Genomic DNA, 25,687 nt, shown 5'->3' on the forward strand with positions numbered 1-25,687 from the left:
GTAAACCAAACAGTTTACAGTTTATTGAGTTTATTTTTCACATACAGTAAAGATGATAGTTTGGCTGACCTCTCTCTGCACGATCACAGCCTTTTATACAGCATGTGATGATGTCATAAAAACAGCAGCAGCATCAGCGAGCTCTGTGATTGGTGGAGAGACGAGGATCATGTGTTGTTGTTGCTCGCTGACAGAAGTGCTGAGTTGACTCTCACGTTAAAGCCCTCGCTGGAGTTGATGCACTTTCTATTGTCCCACAAAGTTGTTTTTTTTCCATCCTGGTTGAACTTTCTAGCGGGACACTTAGTCCGTTAGCATCATATATGCGACTCAGGAGGGCGCAGGGGGCAAAGCCTAACAAATGTGTGGAGTCAACTGGTAAGAAACAATTTCAGGTTTTATTTATTAGTGGAAAATATGTTTCGGGATAAAATGCCAGTGACAAACTTAACTGATGTTTTATTGTTTGAAGATATTCGCTTATTGTTCGGCTCAGTTTTTCAGTCACTAAATGTTAATTGAGATAATCATAAAACAATGTGAGGATTTTTCATCATTCAAGCATGTGAAATATAGTTTGGCTTGAAAGTGTGTCTCTTTAACTAAACTAACTAAAATGTACATGTTGGTTTGAAGTATAATTGTGAGGCTTTTCATTAGTTTCGTCAGTAAATAACGCTGTTTGATAGTTATGTCAATGCAAAACAACAACAACAATATACTTAATATACAAGTTACAAATTGTAAAATATACACTAACATGACATAAAAATGACAGACATTGATGTGTGTATAACATTTGTGAAGGGTTTTTACCTTCTGTTGAATGTTGAAGAAATCTCCAGAGGTGTTACATCGGGCATCAGGATTTATACTCAATAGTGAAGTACAATCTGATGAATACAAAGTGTTTTGGCTTCTTATATGATGATCATTGGCATCAAGAGAAACACAAACATCAGTTACAGACATCGTTCAAAAAAACTCCTAAATGACAGAAACGTATAAAGAGAAAAACAAGACTGTAAAACAAACAATGCGTTAGCAGCAGATTTGACATTAAATCCCACTGGAGGACACAACAATGGTTCAGTAAGAACTAAACATTACTAGATCTCTCTCTGGCCCATCCAGCAAAAGTTTAAACAAATGAATTTTGATATATTTACCATTGAGCCCAGCAGATAGATATGAAACACATGTTATATGAAAGTTCAGAGAGGTCTATGAGAGAAGTATTTGGGTCAGTGACAAAAACGGATTGGCAAGATGAGAAATTCATTAAAAAAACTTGTTTTAAAAGCATGCATCAGGTTTATTTCGATGCACAGTGGATTTATGTTAATTTTACGCAATAAAATAATTACATTTGCACCATTTTTATGAAAGTTAGGACTGAATGGACCTGAAATGTCAAATGGTGTAACCTCCAATTGCGCCAAAGAATGAGAAATATTAAATGTTTTATCCACCTTTATGGCATGTAAGCGTAATCATAAAAAAAAATCATTTTATTCGTTATTTTTTAAAAGTAAATTTTAATGCGTTTTTGTAATATTTTCCCTGACGTGCTGAAAACAGCTCTGTTTTCTAAATAATCTTTGACAAATTATGTAAAAATGTGTGTAAAAAAATCATATACTAAACTAGATGATTATATTTTATTATATTTTTAATGAATATATTTATATTTTATGTAAAAAAAATACTAGTTACACCAACTGACACAGACCGGTTACACCACATTGACATTTTTGCAACTATCCCCAAAATATTCTTTCAAAATTAAATAAAGCCAGAAATTTTATACTTGGTCCTTAAAAAAGAGAATGTATGCACTGCAAAAAATTATTTTCAAGAAAAAATGTCTTACTGTTTTTGTCTTGTTTTCAGTAAAAATATCTAAATATTCTTAAATTAAGATGCTTTTTCTTGATGAGCAAAAGGACCCAAGAAAATAAGTGTAGTTTTTAGACCGAAAATATCAAATTTAGGTGATTTTTTTTGATAAAACAAGCAAAAAAATCTGCAAATGGGGTAGGTAAAAAAATCTTTAACATTTTTCTTAAACACTTAATTCAAGAAAAATTCAAGAAATATTGGCAGATTTTTTGCTTGTTTTATGCACAAAATCACCCAAACTTTATATTTTTGGTCTAAAAACTAGACCTATCCTCCTGGGTCGTTTTGCTCATCAAGAAAAAGCATCTTAATTTAAGAATTTGTAGATATTTTTACTGAAAACAAGATAAAAATACTTACTTACCAATTTTTTTCTTGAAAATATTTTTTTGCAGTGCAGCTCTGTTTTCTAAATAATCTTTGACAAATGATGTAAAAATGTATGTAAAAAAATCATATTACACTAAACTAGATGTTTATATTTTATTCCACATTTTTTATGAATATATTTATAATTTATCTAAAAAAATACTAGTTACACCAATTGACACACACCGGTCAAGCCATTCAAAATTAAACTAGAAATTTTATACTTGGTCCTCAAAATAGAGAATGTATGCACTGCAAAAAAATATATATTTTCAAGAAAAAAAATTCTTGGTGTTTTTGTCTTGTTTTCAGTGAAAATGTCTAAACATTCTTAAATTGGGATGCTTTTTCTTGATGAGCAAAACGACCCAAGAGAATAAGTCTAGTTTTTAGATCAAAAATATTAAATTTAGGTGATTTTGTGCATAAAACAAGCAAAAAAATCTGCAAATGGGGTAAGCAAAAAATCTTTGACATTAAATCCCACTGGAGGACACAACTTTGTGCATAAAACAAGCAAAACAATCTGCAAATTGGGTAAGCAAAAAAATCTTGAACATTTTTATTAAACACTAAATTCAAGAAAAATGTGCTTACCCCATTGGCAGATTTTTTTTGCCTGTTTTATGCACAAAATCACTTAAATTTGATATTTTTGGTCTTAAAACTAGACTTATTTTCTTGGGTCGTTTTGCTCATCAAGAAAAGCATCTTAATTTAAGGGTTTTTAGATATCTTTACTAAAAACAAGACAGAAATACTAAGAATTTTTTTTCTTGAAAATCATTTTTTGCAGTGTGCAAGTAATCTGCAAATGTATTTTGAAACTTACGAAGACAAAATAATTAACGTCACGTCATTGACCCATTTACACTGAATGTGATGTTGTCATTTATTAATTCGTATGACTATATTCGTGCATTTTTGTACAATTTGTCACTGTAACACAGTGGGTTCAGGGGCGGGGTTAGCTGTGGAATTTCAATATTTCTTTCAATAATTATATATTTTTGTATAATTCACTTCATATAAATTCATGAAATTAGCCAACTGTGAAAACAAAAGGGTTTATCTTGAGACAAATCAATGGCATTGGCATATTTTAAGATCTGTCAAGTTTAACATGTGTTTTAGTCTAAGACTATCCTTAAAGGAAAACATCACAGTTTTTTAATATTTTACTATGTTCTTATCTCAACTTAGACAAATTAATACATACCTATCTTTTTTCAATGCGTGCACTTAATCTTTGTACAGCACGTAGTGAATGTGTTAGCATTTAGCCTAGCCCCATTCATTCCTTAGGATCCAAACAGGGAGGAATTTAGGAGCCACCAAACACTTCCAAGTTTTCCCTATTTAGAGACTGTTACATGAGTAAGTATGGTGGTACAAAATAAAACGTGTCGATTTTTTGAGGGGATACAAAATGAGAACTATATTGTATGGCGGAAAAGCACTTAGTTTGCAGCACTTCGACCTCGGCGCGCAGTAACATCATCACTCCTCACTCCAACTTCCGTCAATATTACTGCGCCCGAGGTTGAAGTTCTGCGAACTAAGTGCTATTTGAACCAATTATCAATGGATAACGACTGATGATTCTCTGGGGGAGGGGCTCTGTACAGAGTCACGTGAGGAGGCACTTGCCAACTCGTCCACATGCACTGCTGCAGGCTCCACGCACTTTACGTACCCAGAAGTCCTTGCGAAAGAGCATGCAGACAATGGATGGGAGAAGTCATAGATATATACACCAGATGTCGCCTTGGGGTTCTAAGCATGCGTCAAAACCGCCGCCATCTTGGCACAAGGGTCTTGTCATGGGAAGTATTAACGATCTCCACTTGTACTTCGAATTTATGGACGATGCCGGACTTTTGTGCTGCATATGGATGTTAGGCGTACTAGCACTATGCATTATATTTAGAAAAAGTAGATTTTCTTAATATCAAACCTTAAAATCTGGACTCAATGCTAAATACATGTCTGACCGTTGGAAAGAAGAAAAACTAGAAAATTGCATTCATGACGATTTATGGTTATTTTATTTCCGTTACACCTTTGCCTACATTGACCCTAATGCATTAAAGAGGAGGGGCTCCCCTGTTTCAAGATGGCGGCTCTATTTGACGCGTTCGTTCCAATGAACTGCCGTAGCCAAGGTAACATATAGTGTATATATCTAAGGGGAGAAGTTCGCGCTGATGGGCAACTTCTCTTCCTATTTGCGACATGACTCTCGAGTCTGTGCCAAAATACGACTCCGGTGCACCCTTGTGGATTGCGTCAAGGGTCCCTAAGGTCTGCACAACATGTCACCATCAAAGTGTGGACTCTGAGGAAGTCCGGTGTGCCATTTGGGACAGTGCCTTAGACTTCATGCGCCACCGATCGGTTGCTGGCTTGAAGCAGTGCATGCTGGTTAGAAATTTTGTCTGCCTTGGGCTGGTGGTGAACTTTACATATGTACTCTGGGGACACCAAAGATTTATTTTACATTGTTAAAAAGTCTTGTGAAATGTCCCCTTTAAAGGTATTTTATGTCTCCTCTCAAATCCAGGTATCTAAATCTGTATGAATTTGCCTGCACCATGTACAGTATGTGCTAGTCAAACCAATAAACATGTATGCCATAAAAGATAAGGGTTGGAAACACATCAGTAAGAATCATCAGTGATGTAGACGTTGAATGTGTTTCAGGTTTCCCAAGGGGACGTTACTGAGAAGCTGGCTCACAAAGTCCCGACCGAGACTACTGCTCCTCATTGCTGGTCTGAAGAGACCTCAGGTCACCCTCATGAGGAGAAAACGGATGAAACGTACAAAAGTAGCAAAGGCCACGTAAGCGGTAAATATGGTTGTTACTGTATGCCTGAGTCATCTCTCAGAGCAAACACATACATGTTACAGTTATATTGAATAAGAACAGATCAAAAAAATAACCACATAATGTTGGGTACAGAAAGTAAATAAAATCTCATGTCTCAAATCGGATTTGCATTGGGTAATTTATAAGTTTTTGACACATCAGCATTTTTATCAGAGGGGGGAGTTCTGGGTGGGCTGTTGACATAGCGTTTCCACCAGATGCAGCCATCAAGCCAAACACCGAATTCATACAAAGAAACCAGAACATTCAAGCACACAAGTTGAGTCATAATAAATAAAGTGAAATGACACACGGAATAAGTATTGAACACATGAAGAGAACAAGGTGCAAAATGGCATAGAAAGCCAGGAGATCACCTGAAAACTGTCAGTATTGAGAGAGAAACCCTGCCCCCTATCAGTACTAATTGATATCAGCTGCTTTAGTCCTAATTGATGGCCTATAAAGGCTTCTCATTACCTAGGAGGCACACAGGAAAGACTTGATGATGGGTAAAAGCAAAGAACTCTCTCAAGATCTTCGTAATCTTATTGTTGAAAAGCATTTTGATGGGAATGGTTATAGGCGCATTTCTAGAATGATGAATGTTCCTGTGAGCACTGTGGGGGCCATTATCCGGAAATGGAAAGAGCATCACTTCACCATAAACCGGCCATGATCAGGTGCTCCACTTAAGATCCCTGTCCCAGGAGTCCAAAGAATAATCAGGACAGTTCTCCAAGAGCCGAGAACCACTCGGGCAGAACTTCAGGAAGACCTTGCATCAACAGGTACTGTTGTTTCAAAGAAAACTATAAGCAATGCACTGAACCGCCATGGCATCCATGCACGCTCACCACGCAAGACTCCATTGCTGAACAAAAAGCATGTTGAGGCTCAGTTAAAGTTTGCGAAAGAGCATTTGGAGAAGCCTGTGGATAATTGGGAGACTATTGAGAGAAAATTGAACTTTTTGGCAGTCATTCTACACACCATGTTTGGAGAAGAAATGGCACTGCCCACCACCCCAAGAACACCATACCAACAGTTAAGTTTGGGGGTGGAAGCATCATGGTTTGGGGCTGCTTTTCAGCAAGGGGTACTGGCAGACTTCATATTATTGAAGGCAGGATGAACGGAGAAATGTACCTGGGACATTCTGGATAAAAATCTGCTGCCATCTACCAGGAAGCTGAAAATGAAAAGAGGGTGTACATTTCAGCAAGACAATGATCCCAAACACAAGGCCAAGGAAACAATGAAGTGGTTTCAGAGAAAGAAAATCAAGTTGCTTGAAAGGCCCAGTCAATCACCTGACCTAAATCCCATAGAAAATCTATAAAGAGAACTGAAGATCAAAGTTCATAAAAGAGGCCCAAGGAACCTTCAACATTTAAAGACTATTTGTGTGGAAGAATGGGCCAGAATCACTCCTGAGCAACGCAGACGACTGGTCTCTCCATACAAGAGGCATCTAGTAGCTGTAATAACCAACAAAGGCTTTTCTACAAAGTATTAAATAAAGTATGTTAAATACTTATTCCATGTGTCATTTCACTTTATTTATTATGACTCAACTTGTATACTTAAATGTTCTGATTTCTTTGTTTGAATTCAATGTTTGGCTTGATGGCTGCATCTGGTGGGGGTTTTGTGTCAATGGCCCACTTGGAAATCCCCTTACTGATAGAAATGCTTATGTCTCAAATACTTATTTTCCCTGCTGTTTGTAGCACCTGTGTAGAACCATATTGTGCTATATAGAACCATATCTGGTGCTATAGTGGTGCTCTTTCACCCTCAGATGGTTATATAGGTGCTTTATAGGTGCTGTATAGCACTAAAAATGGTTTCTCCTTGATTACGAGCTTTTACTGCTATTTAGCACCATTTTATTTTAGAGTGTGCCGAAACGCAGGGAAATGAGCACAAGTGGACAGTTGTAATTGAGGCTTTTGCAGATTATGTCATTGTTTCAACTGTAATTGTAATCCCGATTCAATTAATTGTGCAGCCCAAGAACATACTATGTTATTGATGTGTGTCTTCTGTTCCTGTATAGCTCAGGTGTTGAGCATTGCGTTAAACCTGATCTCATGAGATATCGTACATATTTTACGAGTTGGCTAATTCGTATAAATTCATACGAAGTTAATCGTGCAAAATCGTAAGATTCTCATGAAAAAAACAACCGAACCCCTCAACCCAACGTCACAGGGGTCGAGGCAAATCGCACAAAAATTTACGAATGTGGTCGTATGAATTAATACGAATTATCCAACTCGTAAAATATGTACGAGTTCTCGTGAGTTAGCATTGCACACTGCGAAAATTATTTTCAAGAAAAAAAATTATTAGTATTTTTGTCTTGTTTTCAGTAAAAATATAAAAAAATTCTTAAATGAAGATGCTTTTCTTGATGAGTAAAACGAATAAAAAAAAACACTTATCAAATTTAAGGGATTTTGTGCATAAAACAAGCAAAAAAATCAGCCAATGGGGTAAGCAAATTTTTCTTGAATTTACTGTTTAAGAAAAATTTTCAAGATTTTTTTGCTTACCCCATTGGCAGATTTAAAAAAAAAAAATTGATATTTTTGTCTAAAAACTAGACTTATTTTCTTGGGTCATTTTGCTCATTAAGAAAAAGCATCTTAATTTAAGACTTTTTAGACATTTTTACTGAAAACTAGACAAAAATACTAAGAACTTTATTCTTGAAAATCATTTTTTGCAGTGTACATGCTGATAAAAATATATACCTTTTATTGCACCGCAAGTTTCTTTGGACAAAAGGGTCTGCCAAAAGCAATTTTTTTTAGAAAAATGTTCAAGATTTTTTGCTTACCCCATTGGCAGATTTTTTTTGCTTTTTTTTGCACAAAATCACTTAAATTTGACATTTTTGTTCTTAAAACCAGACCTATTTTCCTGGGTCGCTTTGCTCATCAAGAGCATCTTAATTTAAGAATTTGTAGATATTCTTGCTGAAAACAAGACAAAAAAATGCAAAGAATTGTTTTTCTTGAAAATCATTTTTTGCAGTGGTTAATGTATAGGCATTACTGCAACTGCAACTGTTTTTTAGACTATTGATTAAAACCCTCCACAAAAATCTAACCCTAACTTGTGTTACAGAAGCTGTCATCGCATGCCACATTTCAGCTGAATCTCTGACACACAAAGAAACCTCGTCTGTTGTCTACATGGACCCAGAAACAGAGGAACCACGTTATCGAACTAAAGTCCAATGCAAACCCAGAACGGTTGCAGAATTAGTTGTAAAAATGAGAGATCTGCCGAAAAGATCCCGGGCTCCTGACTGACATCTCTTCATCTTTAATTCAGTACAGTGTGTGTGGCTGTACATTCGGTTGACATTGTTTTCTTCTGTGTTAAGGATTTCAGGGATTTTTAGTTTTGATTCTAAATGAGGTGTGAGTGAATTAAACACTCGAGGGATGGCTGGGTTATTTTTGACCTATGGTGGGTGGATGTTGGACGGAACACATGCTGGGTTAAAAATTACCCAGTGTTGTATGGGTCCATTTTGGCCCAGCAGTGTGTTCTGTCCAATATTTGCCCGGCGTGGGTCAAGGATGACCCAGCCATTTTTAGAGTGAATGAAAAGAAAAACAGAGATCATGTATAGATGTTATGAGCTGGTAACTATCACACACCAGTGGCTTTTTTATCCTGCAAAGACAAAGAGATTCAAACGTCCTGATGAGTAAAACATTTACCATAAAGACCAAAAATACCAAACACAATAAGAATCTTTATTAAAAGGACACTCCACTTAAAAAAAAAGCTAATTTTTCAGCTACCTTTTTGGAATCCATTCAGCTGATCTCCGGGTCTGGCGCTGCCACTGTTGGCGTGGCTTGGCACGGTCCATTGAGTCTGGTTGGACCGTTGGCATCGCACTAAAAAATAACCAAAGATTTTCAATATTTTTCCCATTCAAAACCTGACTCTTCTGTAGTTGCATCGTGTACTAAGACCGACGGAAAATTAAAAGTTGCGATTTCCTAAGTTGCGATATCATTGCGCCTGCTGCAGTCATGTTACGGCAGCAAAGTCCTTGATTATGACACCAGAATGAGAGTATAGTTCCTAGCCATATCGGCCTAGAAAATCGCAGCTTTTGTTTTTTCGTCGGTTTTAGTACACGATGTAACTACAGAAGAGTCAAGTTTTAAATAGGAAAAATATTGAAACTCTTTGGTTATTTTTTAGCGCAATGTTTATGGTCTAATCAGATTCAATGAATTATGCTAAGCTATGCTAAAAGTGGAAACACTAGACCCGAGGACCGGCTGAATGGATTCCAAAACGGTAAAAATCAAATGTTTAACTCTAGGGGAGATGAAAAATGAGCTTGTGGAGTGTCCCTTTAAATATTACCTTTTTTATGATACTGAGAATTTGAGCTTTTTACGGCAAACTAGTTGTTGTTTTTTATTTCTCACAATGTACTCGGTCTGAATCAGCTCGATAAACCTTTAGCCACAAGCACAATACATTATGTAATATGCTTATATAGTTTGAACATTTACTAAATCATTTTCTCTTTAAACAACTTTGTCTTTTGTGTTCATATCGTCTCATATCTTTAGCTACTCTGTCGAATCACACATTTTGAGATCTTTGTTTGAAGTATCACATTTATTTTTATTTCATTTTCTGATTCTTTGAATAAACATGAAACACTTAATATTATGTCTTATTTCTCCCTTGTTATTAACACATTGTTATTAATATATTATCCCTTGTTATTATCATCATCACAGTGATGTTATAATTTATTATAAAATCAAAAAATAGTAAAAATTTAAGTCTTTCCATATTATACACTGCAAAAAATGTTTTAAGAAAAAATTTTTTTAGTATTTTTGTCTTGTTTTCAGTAAAAATATCTAAAAGTTCTTAAATTAAGATACTTTTTCTTGATGGGCAAATCGACACAAGAAACAAGTCTAGTTTTTCGACCAAAAACATCAAATTTAAGTGATTCTGTGCACAAAACAAGCAAAAAAAATCTGCCAATGGGGTCAGCAAATTTTTCTTGAATTTAGTGTTTAAGAAAAATGTTTAAATTTTTTTTGCTTGATTTATGCACAAAATCACTTAAATTTGATATTTTTGTCTAAAAACTAGACTTATTTTTTTGGGACGTTTTGCTCATCAAGAAAAAGCATCTTAATTTAAGAATTTGTAGATATTTTCGCTGAAAACGCCATAAATACTAATCAATCCACCGATATCATTATGCTTTTAACATTTACATAGCAAATTAACATAATTTAGCTAAAATTAACCACATCACACCATCTTATAATGATTTTACACTACAGAAAGGATATGCGTTTCCATGACACCCATGGGCGCCGGAAGCGAAAACAATGTGGGGGTGAATCCAAAACATTTACCGAAGTAAATGCCATTTTTTTGTATTCTTGTACTTTTTAATTAAACAATTGCTTTTATATTGAAAGCCGGCACTCTGACAAGTTAAAGGCGGGGTGCGTGATTTTAGAAAAAATACTTTGGAAACGAGGAGTCGTGCCGACTACTAAAACACACTTGTAGCCTATCAGCAGTTAAGGGGCGTGTCTACTAATCAACATCATTGCCTGGGTTGCGTATGTGTGGGGAGGGTCTATCAAAAGAAGGTCCAGATTCTATTGGGGTAGGGGCGTGTTCGTTTAGGTGATTTCAAATGTCAACATTGGCTTTCAGAGATCATGCACCCCGCCTTTAACAGACATATGCACTAAAAAAGTGAATAGGTCCTGCACCTAAATATAATGGTTCCAACGCCCATGATCAGACCTCTTTAAAAACTTAAATTTAATACTGTACAGGTATGTCTACTGGATATGAATCAGTTTGCTCTGTATTTATGAAACGTAAAGAGTAATAGTTCATAGACTTACAGAATCAATAAACTGATTCTGTAAGTCAATGAACGTTTTATTCTGCCATTATTCAACATGACTGAGTTCCATTCAAGCATTAAATACCAATTACTGAAGATCCTGTGGGACAGGAAAGAAAAGATTTAAGATCAATACACATTTGACTGTTTTTGTCTTTCTGTTCAGAAATCAATAAAATGATGAATGGTTTCTTTAGCCAAACACAAAACAACAGAGCCTGAGCCCATCTGCTGGTTCTTGTGTTATTTAACACTGAATTTCTGTTGAATGATTTTATATCTATTGAGTTCCTGCTCAGAGACGGACGATTGAAGACCTTCGAGAGCCTGACTGAAGTCTTGAGGACACAACGTCAATGCAGAAGTCTCTGAATCAACACCTACACAGAGACGGACAGACAGAGAGATAAAAGAATAAAGAGATTTAGTGAAAATACAATAAACATGAGGCTTTGCCTTTGTATTTAAGCTTCTCATGAGATGAAGCCAATCAATGTGTAGATGAATTCTGGGTAATTACACTTCTGACTGAGGTATTTACTGACCTTCGGTGATACGACAGATCTTTCTCTTGATGGCACACATCATGGCGTCTGAGCAGAGAGCATAAAGATCTGCACCTGTCAGATGAGATGGACAACAGTCCACCACCTCAGATAGAGACACACTTGAATCCACTTTAAACCTGCAACACAAGGACAGAGTCACTAACAATAACACACTAGATCACTGACAAACATATGGTGACTCTGGACCACATAACCAGTCTTAAAGAGACACTCCACTTTCTTTTTGAAAATATGCTCATTTTCCAGCTTCCCTAGAGTTAAACATTTCATTCTTACTGGTTCGGAGTCCATTCAGCCGATCCCCGGGTCTGGCGGTACCACTTTTAGCATAGCTTAGCATAATCCATTGAATCTGATTAGACCATTAGCATCATGCTAAAAAGGTGACTGTTTTCGGGCACTGAAAATCGGAACTTTTAATTTTCCGTCGGTCTTAGTACACGATGTAACTACAGACGAGTCAAGTTTTAAATAGGAAAAATATAGAAACTCTTTGATTATTTTGAGCACGATGCTAATGGTCTAATCAGATTCAATGGATTAGGCTAAGCTATGCTAAAAGTGCTGGCGCCGGACCCGGGGATCGGCTGAATGGATTCTAGGACAGTAAGGGGCTGGACGCACCAAAGCTTTTACGCCCGCAGCCGGTGCATGTTTTCAATCGATTCCAATGGAAACTCTTCATTTTTTCAAATAAGCAACCAGCTAGCGTTTTTTTTCCCCACTGAAAATCTTGAGATGAGCGCCGAGAGTTCAAAAATGTTCAATTTTAAGTGAAAAAGCTCCGCTCGTCAATGTCAGTTCTCACACGGCCGTCCAATTACAGTGGAGGAGGGGCGGGACATTACCACAGCAACCAACCGGCTCACAGCTGAAGTATCACAGCTACCAAAGCGCTCGGCAGAAAAACAGGTGGCATTCGGCGTCCTCAAGGCTTTTTTAGCCGCGTTTAAAAGTTTTGGTGCGTCCAGCCCCTAAGAATCAAATGTTTAACTCTAGGGAAGCTGGAACATTATTCATTTTCAAAAAAAGTGGAGTGTCCCTTTAAGGGGAAATTTTTTAAAATTGAGATTAATGCATAATCTGAAAGATGAATGTATATAATCTGATACAAAATCCATTGATGTTTGGACAATATTTGGCCTAGATACAACTATTTGAAAAATCTGGAATCTTGGGGGGGGGCAAAAAAAATCGAAAAATATTTAGAAAGTCGTCTCTAAAGCTGTCCAAATGAAGTCCTTAGCAACACATATAACTAATGATAAAAAAAAATTATATTTACATTAGAAAATTTACAAAATATCTTCATGGAAAATGATCTTTTCTTAAAGGAATAGTCTACTCATTTTCAATATTAAAATATGTTATTACCATAACTAAGAATTGTTGATACATCCCTCTATCATCTGTGTGCGTGCACGTAAGCGCTGGAGCGCGCTGCGATGCTTCGATAGCATTTAGCTTAGCCCCATTCATTCAATTATACCATTTAGAGATAAAGTTAGAAGTGACCAAACACATCAACGTTTTTCCTATTTAAGACGAGTAGTTATACGAGCAAGTTTGGTGGTACAAAATAAAACGTAGCGCTTTTCTAAGCGGATTTAAAAGAGGAACTATATTTTATGGCGTAATAGCACTTTTGGGAGTACTTCGACTCGCCTGAAAAGTCCGCTCCCCTTCTCACTCTCATAATGGGAGAGGGAGGGTGTTACTGCGCCGAGTCGAAGTACTGCACGCACACAGATGATAGAGGGATGTATCAACAATTTTTAGTTAAGGTAATAACATATTTTAATATTGAAAATGAGTAGACTATTCCTTTAAAATCCTAATGATTTTTGGCATTTAAAAAATTTATTGTTGGTTATTGCTACAAATATGACTGGTTTTGTGGTCAAGAGTCACGTATTTCACTTAAAGATAATCAGACATACTTGCGTAAGATTGCTTTGAGAACCTGAAGTTGTGACTCCTTGTCTTTGTTAATTCCAACATACACTAATTTGTCAAATCTGAAAACGAAAAAAAAAATTGTAATTGAGACAACAGCAGTGCTTTGCGTTTTTATGTGCTGTGTGATCCGCTGTTACCCCGTATAATTCCTATATAGTATCTAAAGATGAGGTCACCTGCCAGGCCTGAGCAGTGATTGGTCCAGTAGGTCTGGACGATTGGTCGCTCCAATCACAAATACATCTCCAGATGAATGAAGACCATCGAGTTCTGCTAATAGCTGTGACACAACCCTAATGAGACAAATGATGTCAACAAATCTTTCTATTCTTTCTATTTCTATTCTTCTAATTCTGTCTATATAAGGGTGCTGGTAATATAATTAGAATATCATTAAAAAGTTGATTTATTTCACTAATTCCATTCAAAAAGTTAAACTTGTACTTTATATTCATTCATTACACACAAACTGTATATATAAAAACTAGGGATGCACCGAATCCAGATTTTTTAGGTTCGGCCGAATCCCGAATCCACCGTTTAAGATTCGGCCGAATCCGAAACCGAATACCGAATCCTACTCGCATCCTTATTCCATTAACACAGTAAAGCACATTAATGAAGTAAACAACGTCCACAGCAGTGTATTTTTCATTTTATTTAACTGTACATTATGCCAGGATGACAAGTTGGAAAACTATTTTGACAATTACCATAAGCATATGCATAATGAAAGCTCGTTTTTCCAATAAGCAAGCAGCTCAGCGCTGAAAACTATATACTTTGAGTTAGAAGCTCCGCTCGTCAATGTCACAGTCTTCACACGGCCGTCCAATTACAGTGGAGAAGGGGCGGGACATTACCACAGCAACCAACCGGCTCACAGCTGAAGCATCACTGCGACCAAGCGCTCGGCTGAAAAACAGCTGGCATTTGGCATCCTCAAGGCGTTTTCAGCCGTGTTTAAAAGTTTTGGTGTGTCCAGCCTCTAAGGCTCACCGAAAGAAAAAGCTCATCTCCACGTCTGCACCCGATGTGTGTAATCAATGCCCGCGTGACGTCGACCAGCGTAGCGCAAGCCTAGGGTTCGGTTCGGTGGAAAAAAAATCTAGGATTCGGCCGAACCCGAACCCCGTCAAAAAGCCCAGTATTCGGCCGAATCCGAATCCTGGATTCGGTGCATCCCTAATAAAAACTGTAACATTTGAATATATTTCAAATGCTTATTTCTTTAATTTTGATGATTATAACTGACAACTAAGGAAAATACCAAATTCAGTTTTCTCAGAAAATTAGAATATATTGGAAAGGTTTAATATTGAAGACACCTGGTGCCACACTCTAATCAGCTAATAAACTAACAATAAACCTGCAAAGGCCTTTAAATAGTCTCTCAGTCTAGTTCTGTAACCTACACAATTATGGGGAAGATGACGCACTTGACAGTTGTCCAAAAGACGACCATAGACAACTTGCACAAGGAGGGCAAGACACAAAAGGTCATTGCAAAAAAGCTGGCTGTTTATAAAGCTCTGTGTCCAAGCACATTGATAGAGAGGCGAAGGGAAGGAAAAGATGTGGTAGAAAAAAATGTACATGCAATAGGGATAACCTATAACTTTTTGATGATATTCTAATTATATGACCAGCACCAATATATATATGTTTACTAACCGGTCCATGACTCCTCCTGAGTCTCCACTGTGACCTCTGTTAGGAGCCAATGAGTCCAACTCATCAAAGAACACAATACAAGGAGCCGCACATTTGGCCTTACTGAACACTGCAGTGAAATGTGAAAGACAAAATGACAAAGAAATACATACATACAGAAATGATTTGAAGACATAACAACTGAATGATTTGGTCACTCTTACCCTCTCGAATGTTTTCTTCGCTTTGACCGACATACATGTTTATGAGTTCAGGTCCTTTTACACTGAAAACACACAAACATTCACCTGTCATTATAACTCATCTGATCTCTGTTGATCAAACTCATTCTCTGACACATCACGTTTATACGTGTCTGATTTATAGTCGTCAGTAAGTGTTTTTATGTATCTAGTGAGATTTTTTTCACCAACCCCTGAATCCTAAAACACTGCACGGTGTGTGTACACTCACCTAAAGGATTATTAGGAACACCATACTAATACTGTGTTTGACCCCCTTTCACCTTCAGAACTGCCTTAATTCTACGTGGCATTGATTCAACAAGGTGCTGAAAGCATTCTTTAGAAATGTTGGCCCATATTGATAGGATAGCATCTTGCAGTTGATGAAGATTTGTGGGATGCACATCCAGGACACGAAGCTACCGTTCCACCACATCCCAAAGATGCTCTATTGGGTTGAGATCTGGTGACTGTGGGGGCTATTTTAGTACAGTGAACTCATTGTCATGCTCAAGAAACCAATTTGAAATGATTCGAGCTTTGTGACATGGTGCATTATCCTGCTGGAAGTAGCCATCAGAGGATGGGTACATGGTGGTCATAAAGGGATGGAGATGGTCAGAAACAATGCTCAGGTAGGCTGTGGCATTTAAACGATGCCCAATTGGCACTAAAGGGCCTAAAGTGGGCCAAGAAAACATCCCCCACACCATTACACCACCACCAGCAGCCTGCACAGTGGTAACAAGACATGATGGATCCATGTTCTCATTCTGTTTATGCCAAATTCTGACTCTACCGTCAGAATGTCTCAACAGAAATCGAGACTCATCAGACCAGGCAACATTTTTCCAGTCCTCAACTGTCCAATTTTGGTGAGCTCGTGCAAATTGGAGCTTCTTTTCCCTATTTGTAGTGGAGATGAGTGGTACCCGGTGGGGTCTTCTGCTGTTGTAGCCCATCCGCCTCAAGGCTGTGCGTGTTGTGGCTTCACAAATGCTTTGCTGCATACCTCGGTTGTAACGAGTGGCCAACAGCAATCAGTTATATACAATAAAGCACAACAATGACCTCTTCGCCCATTAATGCCATCACTGCTGATTTGTTTTTTTATTGTTTAGTATGTCTCTGAGAAATATCAAGGCAGGATTTAACCTCAAATGTGAAACTGAAGTGATGTATCAAACCTGAGGAAGGTCATGGAGCATTCGGTGGCTACGGCTTTAGCCAGCAATGTTTTTCCAGTGCCAGGCGGGCCATAAAGCAGCAGACCCGATCGTCTCAGACCCAGTGACAGCAGTTCTGGATGATCCAGAGGAAGCTGAATAGTGTCCAGAATCTCTTTCTTAACCTGCTGCAGTCCACCAATATCCTGCCATCTGACGGATGGGATCTGAGACACAGAGGAGCACAAATACAAACCTTACACAAGAAATAATAACCTTCACAACACAGTGTGGCACATGTGTGAATGTTGTGCTGTTTTAGTCGAATATGCCATTGCCATAGAGATTTTACTTTTGGAGCTCCTATGGCCTGTGAATGAGCTTCCTGTAGGGCGTCCAGTGCCGTGCTGAAGTCTTCAGACAGAACGCTCACACCTGAAACACACAGATCTTCTTCTTCCTGTTCGTTCGCCCCATCTGGAAAGCTACAACCAAAAACATCACACTATGAGTCGAAGCAAAATGACGTTGGGAATCTGATTGGAGATCGGTTCAAGGCTTACAATGTCTTCAAAAGTCTTCTGTGAGCGGCTTTACCTGCGCTGGTAAGAAGCGCGCAGATATCCCCTAAAACAAAGCCCTTAAGAAATGAGACAATAAGTCAATAGCTGTCTGATATATTCGCATTCGATACACAGATGTGATAGATGATCCGTCTCACAGCTGTCTGTTTGGCTATCTTGCTCAGATTTACGTCTTTCCCCAATGGCATGTCTTCGCTGAGACTGGACAGCATCGTTCTCCTCTGTTCTTCTGTGGGACTCTCTACTGCCACTTGATGTACAAATGCTGTCATTACATCTGAAGAGAGCTCTCGTCTGCTGCTGACTGAGCCCACCACAACCACACTAAAGGCCAGAAGAGTGAGACATCAACATCGACATCAATTTGGGCTTAAAATAATAATAATCACAATAACAGTGGGTCTTGTTTTTGTCTATCCAGCAGGCATTTTTATTGTTGGAAGTTTACCTGACAGGAAGAGCTGCTATGAGCTGACAGAGCGTAGAGACCACCCTACAGTCTACCTCAGTGCCGTCCCGCGGCTGACCGAGCAACTGAAGGTTCCTTAGCAACAGAACGCATGGATGATGGAGCTCCGCCCTCTCAAAGACAGACTTCATCTTAACCTCACACGCAGCTGCAGTGTCTCCGCAGACAGTGACAGTGTCCACCTGCACGAGAGAGCACACATGTCACTTTAAAATCTAAAACTGTGTTCATTTAATATGACCGTAAATGCAACATTAAGACTTTAGAGCTTTGTTTTAACTCATTCCCTGCTAGCATTTTTTTTTTACAAAATGCCTTCCAGGGAAATTTTCTTCTAAAAATATATAAACATACAAATATATCAAATGAAAGAACAGACCCTCTGCTTTCAAACAAACAATAGAAAAAACTTTTCATCTTATCTATATTTTTTTCTCTGCTTATAAACTCTTAAATATGGGTATTTTTCTTAAAAAAAAATTTGTAGCAAAAAGCTGAAGGCATTTTGTTAGAGATCAGATTCAGAACGATTATCAAAACAGACACAGAGTTTACTTTTTTTTTTCATAAATTGGGTAAGTGAATGGGTTTTGTTTCACAATCCTCTCCAGGGTGCGTTTATCCCTATTGCTTGTACATTTTTTTATACCACATCTTTTCCTTCCCTTCGCCTCTCTATTAATGTGCTTGGACACAGAGCTCTGTGAACAGCCAGCCTCTTTTGCAATGACCTTTTGTTTTTTGCCCTCCTTGTGCAAGGTGTCAATGGTCGTCTTTTGGACAACTGTCAAGTCAGCAGTCTTCCCCACCATTGTGCAGCCTACAGTTTTTTTCTGCTTATAAACTCTTAAATATGGGTATTTTTCTTTAACAAGCTTTTTTTTAGCAAAAAGCTGAAGGCATTTTGTTAAAGAACAGATTTAGAATGATTACAAAACAAACACAGAGTTTAAAATTAGTAAATAACGTTTTGGCTTCAGTTTTACATAAATTGGGTAGTGGATAATCACGGTATTGCAGATTAACATAAAAATTTACATAACACTTTTTATGCAAATGTTTTCTCTTAATTTACTAGATAATTCGTCAATGGTGGGGAAAGAGTAAAAAACTAAACAGCTTTAAAGCCCGGGATACACTGCATGATTATTGGCTGTCCCAGACGAAAGATTGCCATCGTGAAACAATCGTCGCAATTTCTGTGATCGTGGCTCTTCATCGGTGGTCCTATGTCGTACAATGAGAGAGGTTCAAAGATGGCTGTTTTCGCGGTCTTGCATCCAAAGATGGCCTACGTTCGTTTTCTGACAGTGTCAGAAATTCGGCATGATCACCGCACAGTGTGTTTGGAGATACGACCTGCACGCTGGTATTTGTTCACCACGAGCGGGCACCGAAGCTTCCGTGTCATCATCGTACAGTCTACATGCCTGTCGTACCCGTGTTTAAACAATCCATGTCGCACAGTGTGATAAAGTAATGATCTTATAGGAGGGCAAAAATCCTACAGTGTATTCCAGCTTTAAGACTTCAAGAATGCCGCGTTTATTTTGAAATAAGGCAACATAAGGATGCACTGCGAGAGTTCAGTGGAGTTGGCAGACAAGACAAGACATGTTAGTATAATCAGGGATGGCCATCTCCGGTCCTGGAGGGTCACCTAAATTATCAGAATAGCTGTTTTTAGCAGGTTAGACTATACACACTGCATGTATGTTCAGTACATGTGAGTACAAATGTGATAAAGAAATTCACACGGAAATTCCCGCGGCAATGATTAATGCTAGACGCGCGAAAGACGCGATTCCGCCTCAACCGTGCCGCGCTAAACGCCTCATTCGCGCCGCAACACTTCCGGACGCGCGTCAACGTGTCTTCACATTGACTTAACATTGAAATCACTCACGGTTCACGCCTCTACTGTGGCTGGTGTGAACGCAGCATTAAAGCATATTAACTCATTCCCGCCAGCCATTTTTTGAAAAGTCGCCCATCAGCATTTTTTGTGATTTTCACAAAAGTTTTACAAAATGCCTTCCAGGAAAATTTTCTTCTAAAATATATATAAACATACAAATATATCAAATAAAAAACAGACCCTCTGCTTTCAAACAAACAAAAACAAACTATATTTTTTCTCTGTTTTAAATAACTCTTAAATATCGGTATTTTTCTTTTAAATTTTTTTAAAATCTTAAATATGTATTTTTTTTTTTTGAGATCAGGGGTGCGTTTCCCAAAAGCATCGTTAGCCAACGAACATCGTAAGTTCCATCGTTACTAACATTGTTCAACGATTTGGTGTTTCCCGAAACCATCGTTCAAACGAACATTCGCAAACTCCATCGCAAACTTGTGTCGTTGGAACAACAGCTCTTCACTTGTTGTAGAAGCATCATTCCTTGTTATTATCATATGAAGAGTTTGGTTCCAAAACGCGATAAACGCCATTTTTGAAAAAAATGAGTGACTGCCAAAATCAGTATTATATCAGGTCAGTAGTTAAAAGTAAATTCTTAATTTTACGCAAAATCCAATATCCGCCGTGTTATTCTGTCATCTTATCTCCCTTTTTCCCCAAAATGCGATAAACGCCACTCCTCCTTTTTTACAGAATGCAATAAATCCATTCGTGATCGCTGTGAAAATGTAAAGAGACGACGTCAAGTATACCCGCAGCAATGACAGTGTTCTTAATATAACAAAGTAAGTGTTTTGGTTAATTCCATTAATGTTTATTTTTTAATCATTGTATAACACTAGTCAACTAAATAAATATAAAATGGTAAAGATGAATGCACATTTATACACTGATTTAATAGATTTATAGCATTTTGAAATAAAAAACTGTCATGGATTAATTGCATTTTGTGGAAAAAAGAATTTGTTTTTATAATAAATCTTTGAAAATCAAGTTATGGATTTGAATTTGTTATGTTTTTATAACATAAAGATGCTATGTGAAAGTTTGTAACAGAAAATAGTGGTTTTCATCTTGTCACTTTCTTGGCATAGAAAACACGTTTTTATCGAAATTTGTCAAAATGGATTTATTGCGTTTTGGAACCAAACTCTTCATATGTAGACTTACGTTGATCATGCTTTTGAACAAAATAAGCATGTGCGCAGCACTACGAGCTTTAAGACCCTGGGGAATCCCAGGGAGGAGTGACGTAAGAGGGAACTTGCGCGTGAAATAAATATCTTGAAAATAAACAACAGGTAACTAAATCACGATAACAAAATCAGTCTTTCGATGCAATATATGTTATTTACAGCAATAATCTGACATTAAATCGAATTGCACAGATTAATTAGTACTTCACCTCCCACTTGACATCATCAACTATGTTGTTAAACCAACATGGTTCAAACGACGAATGTGCGACAAAGTTACAATGCTTTCGGGGAAACAGTCGTGACAAGGTAGTTCGTTTCTCCAACGACGCATCGTACTATGGTCGTTCACCAACGAGTTATGTCGTTGTTTGGGAAACGCACCCCAGATTCAGAACGATTATCAAAACATACACGGAGTTTAAAATTTGTAAATAATTTTTTGCTGTAGTGTATAAATTGGGAAATGCGTAATCTAGTGGGTAATATTACAAATGAACATAAAAACTCATCAGGAACACGTTTTTTATGCAAATGTTTTCTCTTAATTGACGAGATAACTCGTCAATGGCGGGGAAAGAGTTAAAAACACCAAATGGACAAATAAACAACAACAAATTCTTGATTTTCACCACAGTGGGACTTTAAAGTGTGATAAATCTGATCAGACAGAAGGGATTGACCTGGATCAGATGTAGATGTAACCTCCTGGTAGCCGCTCTAAGTGCTGTTGATTTACCGCTGCCATTCGGACCCGTCAGAATCACAGAACAGCCTCGCTTTAATGTTACGGAGCTGTAACACATGAAAAATTTTCTTTATCAACTTAAAACTAAAACACACACACTTCATACCATATTTGCCAGACTATAAGTCGCACTTTTTTTATAGTTTGGGGGGTACTGTAACTTATAGTCAGGTGTGACTTATATGTCAAAATTATTTAATATCCGCTCGGTGCTGCTCCTGTATTTATGTAATTCAATGGATTCAATGATGCGGAATGACTTCGGGACCTTTTTGAACTAGATCTTCTGCTGTTCTGTGCTATTGTTTAGTTGAATAACTTGCCTTTCCAGATTAAATGTCTGTTCTTTGGCTTGGATTTTGTGAAATAAAACGCAATGTATAGTTCATTTTCTAAATAAACGCAATGTATAGTTCAGTGCGACTTATTTATGTTTTTTCTCTTCAAAACGCATTTTTGACTGATGCGACTTATACTCTGGAGCGACTTAAAGTCTGGAAAATACAGTAATACACATACCATGATTACAAATGTGATATTTAAAACATTTTTTAAAAAGTATACACAATAAACAACAATAAGAGCTATGAAATGAAACAGTCAGGTACTAAAAATTACACCTAATACATTTTTTTAAAAATGTTTGTTCTTGATATTTTTATAATACATTAAAATTTTAATAATTTATCTGGACAATCCATTCCAGACCTGTCACTGAAGTAGGGTTGAATGATGGTCACCAGTTTCTCTACAGTACCGGACAGACCCGGAGGACAGAGAGTTGTCCAGTAAGACATGCTGTCTTTCTGGAACACTGAGCAGGGGGAGTGACTGTGGGTGGGGCTTTCCTGTGGACAACCAATCACAGCTTGTCATTTTTGACAAATTAAAGATTCAAATCGGAGATGTACAAAATTGATACAGCAGTAAATGTTGTCATTCCTCACCATGTACAGTGTTGTGTGATCAGAATCAGCCAGATATGAAGAAAGCTCATCCTCATCTTCAGAAAAACCACACGCACGTTTTACTCTGAAATATAGCACAGGCCACCTACAAAAACATTATTAATGAATGCTTTTGTAGTCGAAACACTTCATAGTCTATTGAAGATTAAAAAACGAACCTGAAAATTCCTTCAGTGCTGTTCTCTATAAGATCAGGATGCCCTTGTGATGGGACTGCCAGTAAATTACCCTGTTGAACGAGTCTGAAAAAACCCCAAAATACTGAGAAACAGCAGGTAAACACAAATAAGAGATGATGTGGGATATATGAGTAAACCGTATAAACCTTGCTCTACTGAAGTGTTTATAGAGGATACTGTCAAAAGGTCCATGACAGTTGTAATCCGGGGATATAACGGCTTCAATGCGCAGCTCCTTAGCAAACGGCGGGGCTGCAAATCGACATGCGCTTGCAGAAACCTGTAAAGCTGCATGTGATGCTTTATTCCACCTCTGTATAAAGTTACAAAAATTATTAAATTAACTCACTAAATATCATCATTATGTACTAGTGATAGTCCGGCATCACCTTTATTTTGATGGTAATATTTCCAACTGGTACTGGCATCCCACCAGACAAGTTAAACCATTGAACGGGCGATATAAATCCCACATTCACATCCAGCTCCTGGTGTCTAACTGCTTCAAACGCCTGGATTGTAACTAGATGAACTTTATCTCGTCTCTTTTGTTTAATTTTCTCTGATGGGATGGACGCAATCACCCACTCTCCATTAAACACGCCCAGTTTCAACAACAAGCTCTTGTTTACAAAAATAACGCTGTCAATATCCACAGCATCTCTTTGATCGAGACCGGACAGGATTCCTCCGGGTTTATAAAGACTTGAGACATCAAGCACCCGGACATCCAGTCGAGCCTCGAGAGCCTGCAGGACTGCACTGAAGTCTGAGCCTGCCATGGTTTTACAGTTCAGCAAGCAGCTGCTGGAGCTCAAACTGTTGACGTACTGAGCAAAATCAGAGACGAACAGAGAGGATGCTGCTGACAGTCTGCTGGTGCTGATGCTGCCGAGATCTGTACAGTCTGACAGCAGCAGACACGTGTCAACTGTGATCCTGCCCTGATTGACAGGTGTGCACTCCAGCACGAGCACATCTGACTGATACTGTGCTGCTTCGGCACCCAATGACGGATGATATGGCAGAAGTAACACATCCCCCTGTCTCACCAGTAGTGTTTGCTCATGACAGGTGCTGCAAAGGAACAATAAAGCATCGCTGAACTGCTCAGATGAAGCCCATCTGAAGCTCTGCTGGGTCCTAGCGCCTAACACGACCCTGCTCAGCGGCAGTAGACTCTGCGGACGAGCACACCCCTCGGAATGATCCTTCACATCGTAATGCGTGAGGAAAGATCTGCTCACGTGCACAGTCAAACACGAGTGAGTGTTGACACTCGTCTCTTCAGCCTCGCTGACGTGCGCGCTCACTATAAAGCCCCGTTTCGATGACGACTGATGGTCCACCGGTGAAATACACAATGCGTGTGCGAGTCCGTCGCGACCTGGAAACTTCTGAGTGAATTGTGATTTGTTGACGAGGACGTGCAGCGGGTGCATGTGCGAAGGAAACTCATCCAAACACTGCAGTTTCATGCGCGCCGCCATGTTGAAGAAGCGCGCGCCTGCGCAGTACAGAGACAACTAAAAGCCTAAACAGATTAAACGGAGGACAGATTTAGATGTGTTCTACATAAGTGGACTGCAAAAATGATTTTCAAGAAAAAAAAATCTTAGTATTTTTGTCTAATTCTTAAATTAAGATGTTTTTTCTTGATGAGCAAAACGACCCAGGAAAATAAGTCTAGTTTTTAGACCAAAACTTTGAACTTTATGGGGCGGTTTCCAGGACAGGGATTAGACTAGTCCTAGACTTAAACACTTTAAAGATCTCTCCAAACTGAAAACAACTTGCACTTACATATCTTAAAATACATCAGTGCCCTTTCCTTTACCTCAAAATGCACACAGGTAATGTTTTTAGTAAGGTATGTTTGTTAAAACTAGTTATATTTCCTAATTAAACTAAGGCCTAGTCCTGGATTAAGCTAATCCTGGTCCGGGAAACCGCCCCAAAGTGATTTTGTGCAGAAAGCAAGCAAGAAAATCTGCCAATGGGCTAAGCAATTTTTTCTTGAATTAAAAAAAAAATAGTGTTTAAGAAAAATGTTCAAGATTTTTTGCTTACCCCATTGGCAGTTTTATGCTTGTTATGTTTTGCTCATCAAGAAAAAGCATCTTAATTTAAGAATTTTAAGATGTTTTTTACTGAAAACAAGACAAAAATACTAAGAACATTTTTTCTTGAAAATAATTTTTTGCAATGTGGTTCTCTAAAAAAATATATCTAAAAATTATTAAATTAAGATGTATTTTCTTGATGTGCAAAATTACCTAGGAAAATAATTCTAGTTTTTAGACAAAAAATATCAAATTGCACTGCCAATGGAATAAGAACAATTTTCTTAAATGAAGTGTTCATGAAAAAGTAAACTTATTTCAAGAAATCTTTTTTATTCCATTGGCTTATTCCATTTTGTCTTTGTTTTAAGCACTAATTATGACATATCCCAATTTTTTGTAATAGGGTTGCAAAAATTGCAAAATAAGTTGTATAATGACAGAGTTTATATATCTCCAGTGTAAAGATTTTCGAGTAAAAATATGTAGGCTGTTATTGTAGTTAGCAGGTGTCACCACTGGATGGCAAACGTGTACTTTATTAGAAACCCCACACTTATTTTTACTGAAAAATATAGTGCATAGTTTTTGCATCCATTTTTTTTAAAGTAAGTATTACATGGAATTTTAAGCAATTTATGCAATTGCTCAAAATTTCAAGTAAAACTTACTATATTATTTTTTTACAGTGTTCTTTAGATTCAGTGAAATGTTTGACACAAGACGTGATGTGAATTGACGACACTTAAGATTTACTTTATGTATCGTTGATATCTGTCTATCTTTCAATTTAAATGTATATATTTTTAATCAGTTAATTTATTTTAAACTGTTTGGTTTCACTTCATGAGCTCATGTTGAGAACAGGTTACATATGTGACAT

General features: G+C 37.6%; 1 protein-coding gene and 1 long non-coding RNA gene across 2 annotated transcripts; one reads left to right on the top strand and one right to left on the bottom strand.

The window, feature by feature from the left end:
- Positions 1-237: 237 nt before the first annotated feature.
- Positions 238-9,058, top strand: LOC141359370 (uncharacterized). The gene is made up of 3 exons (XR_012365832.1): positions 238-378; positions 4,975-5,122; positions 8,282-9,058. It is a non-coding gene; the product is annotated as an uncharacterized lncRNA (long non-coding RNA).
- Positions 9,059-11,058: 2,000 nt separating this feature from the next.
- pex6 (peroxisomal biogenesis factor 6) lies at positions 11,059-24,272 on the bottom strand. Its single transcript, XM_055217618.2, has 17 exons — positions 23,131-24,272; positions 22,888-23,054; positions 22,721-22,804; positions 22,542-22,647; positions 22,303-22,442; positions 21,530-21,641; positions 17,709-17,911; positions 17,398-17,584; positions 17,240-17,316; positions 17,029-17,161; positions 16,698-16,903; positions 15,490-15,551; positions 15,287-15,395; positions 13,789-13,905; positions 13,594-13,671; positions 11,630-11,769; positions 11,059-11,464 (listed from the first exon to the last, which is right to left on the bottom strand). The coding sequence occupies exons 1-17, from the start codon at positions 24,229-24,231 to the stop codon at positions 11,328-11,330; spliced, it is 3,159 nt and encodes a 1,052-aa protein (XP_055073593.2). The 5' UTR covers positions 24,232-24,272; the 3' UTR covers positions 11,059-11,327.
- Positions 24,273-25,687: the final 1,415 nt, after the last annotated feature.

Source organism: Misgurnus anguillicaudatus, chromosome 23 (genome assembly GCF_027580225.2).
Source record: "Misgurnus anguillicaudatus chromosome 23, ASM2758022v2, whole genome shotgun sequence".
NCBI classification, from domain to species: domain Eukaryota; kingdom Metazoa; phylum Chordata; class Actinopteri; order Cypriniformes; family Cobitidae; genus Misgurnus; species Misgurnus anguillicaudatus.

Bases quoted from the DNA above. Each gene is read 5' to 3' on its own strand.
- pex6 (XM_055217618.2), bottom strand. From the start codon at position 24,231: ATGGCGGCGCGCATGAAACTGCAGTGTTTGGATGAGTTTCCTTCGCAC. The intron at 22,443-22,541 runs GTGAGGAATGAC...GGTTGTCCACAG, and splicing joins ATCACACAACACTGTACATG to GAAAGCCCCACCCACAGTCA. The intron at 11,465-11,629 runs GTCAGTAAATAC...GTCTCTGTGTAG, and splicing joins GATCTGTCGTATCACCGAAG to GTGTTGATTCAGAGACTTCT.